This window comes from Notothenia rossii, assembly GCF_949606895.1.
Source record: "Notothenia rossii genome assembly, chromosome: 9".
Classification (NCBI taxonomy): Eukaryota; Metazoa; Chordata; class Actinopteri; order Perciformes; family Nototheniidae; genus Notothenia; species Notothenia rossii.
In genome coordinates, this window is record NC_136907.1 from 17892233 (window position 1) to 17904208 (window position 11976).

The 11976-nt window shown below is 40.7% G+C and overlaps 1 protein-coding gene across 1 annotated transcript; it reads right to left on the reverse strand.

Annotated features, from left to right (window-relative positions):
- Positions 1 to 895: 895 nt before the first annotated feature.
- On the reverse strand, positions 896 to 3357 carry LOC307019145 (torsin-1A-interacting protein 2-like). Its single transcript, XM_079649793.1, has 2 exons — positions 1935 to 3357; positions 896 to 1747 (listed from the first exon to the last, which is right to left on the reverse strand). Exon 2 carries the CDS (start codon positions 1667 to 1669, stop codon positions 1268 to 1270), a length of 402 nt encoding a protein of 133 aa, XP_079505919.1. The 5' UTR covers positions 1670 to 1747; positions 1935 to 3357; the 3' UTR covers positions 896 to 1267.
- Positions 3358 to 11976: the final 8619 nt, after the last annotated feature.

The window sequence follows — 11976 nt, forward strand, 5'->3', positions numbered from 1 at the left end:
CCCAGATTTGAAACCTTTCCAGCTGTTTTTTGTTTTGTTTTAAATCTGCAGGGATAGAGTCCTCTCCAGCTGAGAGGACATATTTTATTTTAGTGAACAGTGTTGATCCATGGCTGTGTTTTTGAGAAAAGGGAGGGGACGTTACAAACCTCCATGTAAAACCTCAAGGTGCACACTTGAGGGGTCAACCTGCCGAATGTTGATTTGAATTCTGAATGCTTCTCTTCTTTTAGTCAATTAATAAAAGCATTACAAAGTGATTTGTTTCCATTGTGTTATTTATTTCCTGTTTCCAGCTTCAGCTCCATTAGCCCTTATCCTAAGAATACTGTGGTAGACCTGTCAATCACAGTGTAGACCCGCCCTAAAGCATACCCTGATTAATGATCTATTTTACTTTTTGCATATTTTACAAAAAGACCATCATGCTGTATTCAAAAAGTTAAACTAGAGTGTGAGACCATAAACTTGACAGGGAAGTGTTAAAGGTCCCCTATTATACTCTTTTTCATCAATATGGTCTCAGTTATAAAACATGTACCAAACAGATGGCGCATTGCAGCTTCCCATAACCCCCTCTGTTTCAGCCCTGTTTCAAAAGTGCTGATTCTGTGTCTGTTACTTTAGGTGAAAATAATTTGAATTTGAATGATGCGAGTAAACACAGCTGACAGCCGCGGTGAAACTTCAGCGATTAGAGCAAAGCAAATATTTGCATCGCGTCCGGTGTGAACGCGCAATACACACTGAAGAAGGCCTCCAAACTAAATATCTCAAAAAGTGTAAAAGATATGACAAATCTGAAGAACCAGTTTTATAGCTGAAGGTCTTGTGATCATTTTAAAGTTGGAATGAATGTGGAAGGACAAGCATTTGGCACAAGGTGTGGGTAAAAGAGGATTTGAAGGTTCCTCCTATTGAGTTACATGTTAAAAAAAGAGTTTAAAAAGCTGAATATTTAAAAAAGTATGAAATATTTGGAAAAAGTTGAAAGTTTCCCATCATGTGCTGAAAAGGCTGATGTTTGAATGGTTTCTGTAGCTGAAAGTATGCTGAAGTTATTGAGAGCCTGCTGCATATCGGAGAGAATGCAGATTTAAATCCTGCATTGGCTTTTCAGACCCGTATTATGATCCTTATAAGATTCTGTAACCTCCTGGAGTTTAGAAATGTTGCAATGTTTTTCAGGGAGATGCATTTCAAATGTACAACACCTTATATGTTTGAAATGTAACTCCATTCGAGGAAGCATCAAATAACTAGTTTTTTAGTTATAAGCGTGGAGCCTGGGGGCAGCCTCCTCAAAGCGGTTAATGACGGCTACGGGTTTGTCTCCTTCGAAGGCTCCCTGCAGCTTGCTGTCGATGTCCAGCTTCACCTGGTCGCTGTCTTGGCTGGCTCTGCTGGCTCCGTCGATGTGGAGGACGGAGGCGTTGAGGGAGGTGGAGAAGGCGGCGGCCAGGTTCTTAGCCAAGCAGGTTAGAGTCCACTCAGCCCCATGTCCCGCGGTGAGGATCAGACTCACCGGCTCTGTGGGCTGGGCCGTCAGCAGGTGGATCTTGCTCCTGTTCCAGAGCACCTCACGCTGGTTAGGGAACCGAGTCTTTACTTTTTCCAGCTGCCTGAGGAAGATGTCTATCTGCCGCTCATCGTTTTTCTGAGGCGGCATCTCGGGTTCGTAGAAATGCTGTCCCACGATGGCGACACATAACACCGCTAAAGCTAACAATCAGGTAGATTCCAACAGCTGTGAAGAGAAGGCACGTGTGTTGTGTCAATTAGTTCTCAATAAGTTACTCAAAATTGTGTGTCAAAAAATGTGAAAAAAGACAATCCCTGAGAAAGTGAGTTCTCGTAAGGATCTTTACTTTTGTTATTTGTTCAGTTAGTAAACCCCCAATGACACTAAAAAGGAATAAGACAAACAAGATTACCTCCAGGAATTTCCTTAACCCCTGGAACTGTAGCTTCGGCATCATCACTCTCCTCAGTGTTCGGGCTGATGGTTTCAACATGTTCCTGTGGACGGTCTTTTCTCTCCGGTATATCCTCTTCCTCTTCATGAGCTAAAACTTCCTTTGTGACGCTTCCATCATTTCACAAATGAGGAAAAAACTGGTTCAAATGAAACTAAAAAGACACAGCTGATAGTCACTTGGCAGCTATACGTCATGCTTCCTCATTGGCTTTATCTGTTGTGTAAGACTAGGAACGACAAGACAACAGCACTTGAAAGTTATGGAAAGATATAACACATTTTACAATCAGTGATGCAAACACAGGTATGGTGAAAAAAGAGAGAACTATTCGAAGCAGAAAAAAAACAGCGTAATAAATCATCTGACAAAGGCCTGTGCTATAATGCTTCAATTAACTGGCTATTCTTTATAATATACTCAGATCAATAGAGACAGAGATGTTGTTATAAATCAAGGGTTTTTATTATTATTTACAGCAGGGGTGGGGAACCTTTTTCCTTTACATTTTTACAACATCCTCAGAGGGCAGTACAAATTATTGAACTGAACCTCACAAATCACAGCCCATTCATTTGGCCTTTCTTTCATGCTGTGCAAAGTGACTGTGATTGGCGTTTTTATTATGCCAATGCCTGAACAGGTTTATCGGTTGTGTTCACATCCTTGTCGCATGTTCAAAGTCTCAAGGTATGTAGTTAAACTGTCAAAAGGGAGCGGCTAAGGGCAGTCACTTATTTCTCTTTATAACATTTAAATCTTCCCTTGTTTTCAATTAACAGTGGTTTGACTCCATAACATATCAGGCTTCCAATTGTAAAAACTGTTGGCACAAAAAAATTATTAACCTATAACTCAAAGTTGAAAACATTGAAAAGTCTGTTTTGAGTGCCCCGAGGTGTACTGAATAACATCTGGAGGTACATTTAAACTGAATTTGTTGTGTTCTAGCAGACACTGTAAGCAAACCGATAATAGTTGTTAATAGGGCAGCTAGCAAAACTTGCTCAACAGTAATGAAGCTAATGGAATATATGTACGAATATTCAAATGTAAACTGTTGATAGTCGATTAAAGAGTTTACTGTGGAAATCAAACAGGAATTGGGAAATTATGTAAATTAAACACTGATAATAAACTAGAGTTGTTAGTCTCTAGGTTTGTAGCTGTGGGTAATGAAGCTGAATCTTGTTAGGTGAGACAGACACAAGTTAGTTCAGAGGATGCAGGGACATATTTGGTAAATACACATTACATGATTAGATTATTGTTGACCTTGACCTTGCTTGTATAGCTTACCTTTTGAGATATTCTGCTTTTCATCAGGATCCCTCTCCGGTTTGCAGTTACATGGTAAAACATCAGGATCCAATATAGACTATTTCTTCTGATCAAAACAAATCAATGATGAACAAGGTCTGTATAAAATAGGTAATAACCTGGGACTACACATGTACATTAGCTCAAAAGGTAACTCAGGTGCATTGGTACACAGTGTGCACTCTCCCTAGTCAATTAATGAATAAAACACAAAGCTTCCGATAAGATGAGACAGCACATAAACACAAACAATTTACTTTTGAAACTTGAAGTTGGAAAAACTAAATATCTGTTTCGAGTTCACCAGGAGTTGCTAAATAATATCTGGTGGCTAATTGCTACTGAAATTGCTTTAAAACTACCGACATGTTTACGTTAAAATATAGTTAGCTAGTTAGCATCAATGCTAGCAGCTTAGCTTGAAACACAAATAGAAACCTTTACGTATGAATATTTAAAATTACGTCAACTCTTGAGTACTCTAGCTAGCTAAAGAGTCAACTGACAGAGAGATGCTGGCTTATGTGGTTTACAAAACAGTTAGCAACATGATACGTGGATATAGCTGCCGTCGTGTAACTTAAATTATCAACATATATGTCTAATAGTTTAATCTAATTACTCATTCTAAAAAAAACGTACCTGTGATCACATCTGTCCAGCAAAATGCTTCCTTGGAAAGCATCCAACCGGAAAGTGTATACACTGTAGCCATACTTGTCAACCCTCCCGATTTTTGCGGGAGACTCCCGATTTCATTGCTCTCTCCCGGTTTCCTCCCGGGGTCATATTTCTCCCGCATTTCTCCCGATTTCTGACAAAATCCGATTTACTCAGGACTGTTTCCACTCGGACTTTAATACAGCCACACCATTGTTTGGTTTCCATGGTAACACGTCTCTTTAGTAGCGCGCGCAACTGAACGCCTGAGAGGGTGAGGCAGATAGTCACAGGAAACAACAAAAATCGACAACTACTCTACTCTCTGCTCACTCCTTTCCTGCCCACACATATGCTCCATCAAGGATGGTGCTCCAAGCCGCAAGGCATTGCACTTAGAACTACAATAAGCATGTTAATGTTAATCTAACAGCTCCGGCGATCCACTAGCTCGATGGTTTTTATGGAAGTTGCAGGTGGTGTGGGTAGTCTTTGAACTTTACGTTGAAAGGGCAAACCGGAAGTGGCGTCGCTCAGTGCTGTAGCTTGTCGGTGCCTGCAGCCTGTAGGAGAGGCCACTTCCTCCCAGCACCCTCTCCTTTCAGAGGGAAAGCTTTTCTCTTACAGCAGCAGCGGGGACTGCACACGCCGGAAATTCATCACACCAAAAAACGTGTAGCGGCCAAAATCATATAGAAATAAAACAGATAATTAACTTAAAATAATACAGCCACTGAGGCACTAGTTGGCAGATCTTACGCAGGGCAATGATCCAGGTCCAGACAAGATCCTCCATTTGTGCAGTTTATTCCGATAACAAAGTACAACGAACAGGTTTCCTATATCCCTTTTCCTTAAGCCTTTCCTATGGCTTTCCTTTTTTTGGCTTGAAACACCCTGCGGCTTGGAAAACCCTGTGGCTCGAAACACCCTGGTAAAAAACCTTTTGCCTACTAGTGATCTGGCTCCCACCACCCACCTGTCTCCAATATATACAATTACACCAGGTGCTCTAATCACCCAGTGCCCAAAACATGCCTTCAAAATAAAAGCATAGAAACTACTTTAACTTATAAAGCTAACTAAGAATACATATAAATGATAATAATAAACAGCAAGAAAATAAATGTTAAACTATTAAATAATATAAAGACATATATAGCTCCAACATTCCGGCCCCTAATTGTGAACTGTGTAAACACACAATTACTTAAATGATATATACATGGAGCTATACTCTATCCGTATCCCAACTATACAAATAATGTTCTCCATTTTATTCAGGCAACAGCCTCCTGGAAAATAAATAGAAAGAGAGAGAAAAATAGTATAGAGAAACAGAAAGAATAAATGTTCATGATGCTCCACTGCTGCATCCAGGAGCAGGCAGATCTTCAAACAGGTCTCTCCACTGGTCTTCATTTGGGGCTCGCAGAGCTGACCAATCCTTGTCCGTCCTTTCCCTCATCCAGGGTCCACTTGTATTTGCAATGAAGAAAATATCTCCTGTTGGAAATTATTTTCTGAGCCTTTTCCATTCGCTCTGTCATCCAAATCCTCTTCATAAGGAGGCTCCTCTGTGTCTCCATCACTGTTCACAACATCTATCTGGAGGTCGGATTCCATTTCTTCATCCTATGTTTCAGTCTGAGGTTTATGACTTTGTTGACTCTCTGATGTCTTGGAGCTCTTTGTGATCTATTTCCTGCTCCTTACTCTCTGTGGGCTTTTCGCATTGCACTGTTGATGTTTTTTCTTGTAAAACCTGATGGGTTCGATGTTTGATGGACATCTTTTCTTGTTGTTCCAATGCAAGCTGAGAGGTTACTACAACAGGGCAGCCAGAGCTGAATCCATTGTCCTCTCCAGGTCCACCGGACCCAGTATGAACACATGTCTCTGACTGTCCAGGTGAAACATGTGCTTTAATTAAGGATGTGCCTGTATCCTCATCTTCAATGTGAAGGGCTGACAGTTGCTTCTGGTGACACACACTGCACTTCAAAAATCTCCAATAGTCTTTGATTATGTGACCAGCAGGGCAAACAAAACTAGATCCATCCACCTTTATGGAATTTGTTTCCTCATTTTCTATGTTCATATAGCTTGAACATGTATCCTGTGAGTGATGGTTGTGTTGGAGTGAAAAACAGTTGTTGGTCGGGGCAGAAGGAAACTTTATCTTTTCAGATTTCTGTTCGTTACCATTTTCCACAGATCCTTTCGATCCACGCCTTGTGTGGATTTTCAGTATGTCAATGTTGGCATTGAGTGCATTCAGTTTTAGTTCAAAAGCAAGTTGTGTCTTTTCTTTTCTAAGCTCCTCCTCCTGGGCTTCCAATGCATGCTTCCTCTTCAATGCAGCCATGCGTTCTTTAAGGACTGCTAAATGTGCTTCAGCTTTGATTATTGCAGATGAGCGGTATGATAATCTGAATACTTTCTGTGGTCTGGAATTATTGTCCTTTAAACCTAACATGTATGTCCTTATGATTTACCTTGTCAGAAGATCCACTTCTGTTCTGTGATGTGGCGTCTTGCATAATTTCTTTGATTGGCGTTATTTAAATATCCAAATATGTTATTATCCACAGGAGAAAACGCTGTTGCATGTGCATGCCTGCGCGTCAGAGTGCGTAATCACTGTGTGCACCTGTTCCCACGGTCCGACTATTCTTTCAACTTTATCCACTGTTCATTTATATGCTGCGAAACAATGACTCCAGCACTCCAATAGTGAGGCCGTTTTCCTATACAGCCACTGGAGAAAATGTTCACATACCGCCCATGTTCCTGTGCCGTTGTTGAAGTCCGTCCAGGGCCCGGGGTGTTTTTTCTTAAAGTGAAATCCAATACTCCACTTCAAACGCGGGCAATCCAAAAATCCACAAAAAAGAACTTCAAAAAACAAGTCCGCTTTGACGGCATGGTTTTTTACTTTGTAGCGGCCAAAATCATATAGAAATAAAACAGATAATTAACTTAAAATAATACAGCCACTGAGGCACTAGTTAGCAGATCTTACGCAGGGCAATGATTCAGGTCCAGAAAAGATTCTCCATTTCTGCAGTTTATTCCGATAACAAAGTACAACGAACAGGTTTCCTATATCCCTTTTCCTTAAGCCTTTCCTATGGCTTTCCTTTTTTTGGCTTGAAACAACCGGTGGCTTGGAAAACCCTGTGACTCGAAACACCCTGGTAAAAAAACCCTTTTGCCTACTAGTGATCTGGCTCCCACCACCCACCTGTCTCCAATATATACAATTACACCAGGTGCTCTAATCACCCAGTGCCCAAAACATGCCTTCAAAATAAAAGCATAGAAACTACTTTAACTTATAAAGCTAACTAAGAATACATATAAATAAATGATAATAATAAACAGCAAGAAAATAAATGTTAAACTATTAAATAATATAAAGACATATATAGCTCCAACAAAACGCACTCACGAGTGAACGCGACGAGAGCAGAAGGATACTTTCCCGGGTCGTGTATCCCTCCACGTCCCACCTCTTAGCTTTAGGCCGCCATTTCTTTCTTTAATTTCTATACAAAATATTTCTTCGTACGTTGTCCCCCTCCCGACTGGCTCTCAGTGGCGCACTCAGCTCTCTTTTGCTGACATGGTAGATTATCACGCTGCTACATGATGTTTCGATGTATATTTCCATTGAAAATGCTAACCACTAGCCGCAAAGCTAGCATCGCAGGAACTGCTCCGTTTTCAGAGACTTTGCACACGTTTTTCACAAACATTTTACATTGTTTTTGTTACTTTCGTTGCAGTGTCTTAAATCTAATTTAGGTTTACTTCCTCTTTAAAGTTGTTGCTATGGAAACAACATGACGGAGAAAAAAGTAATATCTTCTACATATAATAACGGACAAAGTAAAGAGTGTATGGTGGTCCTCTTGAGTTACCGTACAGCCACTGCTCCGTTTTCGGAGACTTTGCACACGTTTTTCACAAACATTTTCACACGCTAGGAGTGTGGGAGTACTTCCATTCGCTTCGTCTTGATCTGTAGATGTGATTTGCCCCCGAGCACCCCTGGGTAAATTACCGTACAGCCAATTACAATGCGTGACGTCATTGGTAAGAGATGGACCCCAAACACATATGGTACCCTGAACACATATGGTACCGACACCGGGCTGAGAGGAGCCGGTGTCGGCGGGTAGAAAGAAAATGGCAGGGAGGGAACGACGCTGAAGTTGGCTTCCGATTCAGAGCATCCGATTCAGCAGTTAAGGGGAAAGTTAAGGGAAATTTAATTGACAGCGCTGAGCGAACAATCCTCCCTGTTTGAACCTCTTAAATCGCTGCATAGCCAATTTTTTTGGACTGGATTATCCCAGAGACTCTAAAGATGCTTTATAACACGGTTTTAGATTTGAGAAACCTTAATTCTATTTGTGAAAATTTAAAAAAGGCAGATTTCAGTGCTTTTTTCGCATCTTGACCACATAAAACCAGGTCCTGATCTAAAACCACTAGACCTAGACTCTTCAAATCTGGACTGGATTATCCCAGAGAGGCTAAAGATTCTTTATAACACAGTTTCAGATTTGTGAATACTCCGATAATGTAAAGCTGCTGTGCTTCATTATGTCTCCACATTGTATCTTTTTTGTACACTGAGAGAAAGCAGTGATTCTTGGGCAGTGATTACATTCATAGCAGGCAGTTTTATTATAACTCATGGCCTGCTGGTGATATTCTTCCCATGGTTAGCAACTTGTTTAGCAATGATTCCAAATAGACTATTTACTATATAGAACATACAGAGTTGTTAATGAACAATCTGTGGCACAGACTGCTTTTCTGACAGGTCAGGTTTAACATCACCTCATGTTAAAGCTAGGAGCATTGGTAAGCTATGCCGAGACACCCATTGTTTGTGCAGACTGTTACATGGTGTGTGTGCCAATCACACAGCCCTGGGACCTATTTGTTTCTGTATCCCCACTCACCTCACTGCAAAGAGCTAAACGCCCACTAGCTGTTCTGCACATTTTGGCTTCAGTTATATTCTGCATCCATACTCAGATAGCGATATGAAACCTCTCGTGTGGTACACCTGGCCCTGCACCCCCCTGCTTTTTGGCCTAATACAACACCAATTTTCTAAATAACCTGATTATCATCTCCTTAAGAAATCTACATTTCCACTGTGCCTTTTTTACTTGTCTAAAACAAGCAGCACCTACTCCTACTCTACCTCCCCCTCCTTCATCAACTCTCCATCCAATTTCTCCTCATCCTCTAATTCTGTGTCAACATGCTTTCCAATAGAAGCCACTGAGTCAGAATCAATGCTAATGTCCCTTGACATACTTTGCAGACTTTCCCCTATGATGGCTAGTAACCTTGCTAGGAACCTAGCCTTGCTGTATGATCATATCTCAAAATAAAGACCCAGTGAAGCCCTGATATATTGGGTAATGGAGGATGCAGTTCAGAGCTCCAACAAGGCGTGTAGGACAGAGAGTGAACACACATACTATACAGAGATGCTGGATGAGAATCCAATGTGAGTTCGGAACATTGAACAATGTAAATCTATTCTAGTTGACCTCAACAATGGAATTATGATCAGTAGCAATGGCCATGTCATGGGACCTTTAACATGTTGAGTTGAACAGTGAGGTCAGAGGAAGGTAGCTGTAGATGGAGGATAAGAGACATGTGACTAAAATGTAAACCTTCTGAACACTGGGATTCAGCTTTGCTACGTCCACGCAGCCTTTAGCTTGTTATCTGTGTCCTCAGGAATCCTCTCATCCTCTGTGTCACCAACACAGAGCAGCTTTAACAGGATCCACTGGCACTCACCCTATTGGGTCGCTGCCTTTAGCGGTGAGGGTCATTTAAGTTTGAATAGGGTCAATCGGGCAATGACATATATCCAATTGGAAACCCGGCAATTCAAACCTCAAAATACAATGAAGAGGCAGTTTTACGTTGATCAGTGTTTCCCCTATAGGATTGTAGGTGTGAGAGCTCACCACATACATTAGCTCTGCTTGTTTCGCTGATACATTCAGATCCAGATGTCCGCTGACTTAAACCCTTCAACTTGTTTAAAGGATGTGTTTCTTATAAATGTGTTCTAAACTGGACAACAAGTCAATTCATCACTGCTTTTGGCATGCAGGCACAACAGAATGTTATGTTGATTAACATCCCTAGCTTTGTAAATGTTTTGACGTTTTAATTTCTTAAAGTTACAAACCTTTTTGAAGTATTTTAAATAATGCTTGAAAGTGCGGTGTAATAGCTGTGTGTGGCGATCTACACTTCTAATACAAAAAGTGTGACTGAACAGAAGTGTTTCACTTCCTCCTGTCCCAGGATGGACATCCCTCTCAACCGCATAGAGGATACTTGAAGCTCCTGATACAGCCGGGTCTGTCCTCTGTCCTCAGAGGGAGGGGTGGAGGAAGTATAATCTGCAGCACGTTGTGTTATAGTGAACGTTAAGGTCTTAAGCTCTCTGCAGGTCTCAACATGTGTCTGTTTGTGTTTCCTTCTCCACCTCACCACAGCAGACTAGTGAAGCTGCTAATAGTTCAAGGTTCTTTATTTTGTACACAGCGTCCCTAAGCTATTTATATCCAATGTTTCCTAACTTTACAAAAATCCTTTGTTTCTATTTCTGACCCAATGGCTTAGCCGAAATGAATGAATGAATGAATGAATGAATGAATGAATGAGAGAGAGAGAGAGAGAGAGAGAGATTCTTCAAGTTTTTGGAAATGGAATCATCCGAGTAATTTGTCATGCATAACTGTCAGAAACCTCTTTAACTGTCTCTCAAACACTGAGGGCTCCTGCTTCTCTCTGCTGCACATCAGAAGACATGAAATGAAACAACTTAAACCTTTAAAGACATCTTGGAAGCTGTGATGGACATTTCAGAATCAAGTGAGTAGGTCAAGTAGGTGCACACATATGAGGAATTTGCTTTGATGGAAATGGTGCATAAACATAGAAAGAGGAATATGTTTTTAAATGGCAGCAACATTTTTTTCTATTATAACAACTATTTGAATGATTATTGTTAGACAAAATATTACAAAAAACAATGAGGACGTCACATCCAGTTGACATCAGCAGATGAATGAATGAATGAAACAAATAGTCATTAGTTGCAGCCCTAGTGAATCTGAAGTGAAGGACACATGCTGCTAATCAAAATAATGATCTTATCAGTCCATCTTTATTGCCAGTCCAAAAGTCAAATGTATTTAAGATAAGATATCAACTGGCATTCTGGCTTACTTCTTTGATTGAGGCAGATGAGTTTTGTCTTGGTCATTCAGTCATTATCAATTGTATTCTTCCTGCTGGGAAAAACGATCAACATTCCTTCTCTTACTCTTTCCTGCTTTCTTTGTCCTCATCCCTTCACCTTATGCATATTGTGTGTTAGAGCTCCATAACATTTTCATTGTTTTAATTTGTAATTAAAACAAAAATAATAATTGAAACTCACTCATGGTTTCCAGCTTGGAAGTTCTAAGAAGTCAAGTATTTTCATCTGATGGACGAGTCAGCCCTTTGGTTACTGAGCATTGTGAAGCTCTTTCATTAGTTATGTGACACGTGAGAGAAAAGTCAGTGTTTTGAAACGTTGATTTATGACAAGCCATAAATGACTGAGTGGCGTGTCAAAGCTCCCCGCAGCCCCGTGCCTACATCTGTGCCACTAACTCCTCACAATCAAATCATTCAGAACACATTTGTGAAGAATGTTGGCTAACCAGGAGCTGGAAAACATGGACTCCATGCAGCTTTCGATGTGTCATATTTCAGTTTCTTTTTCCAGATGTTTGATTCAGTACGCCATCATGACAGATGTTCACTTTGATTCCTGTCGGGTTTTCATATCTTCAGGGGGATATATCTGTAAGGTTGGCAGTGTTTCTACATGAACATACGGGACAGGCTGTGGTAGCTTTGTACGTGAGGAGGCTTTTCTTTAGTTTTTTATAGTGGGAATGATGCTGAT

Bases quoted from the DNA above. Each gene is read 5' to 3' on its own strand.
- LOC307019145 (XM_079649793.1), bottom strand. From the start codon at position 1,669: ATGCCGCCTCAGAAAAACGATGAGCGGCAGATAGACATCTTCCTCAGG.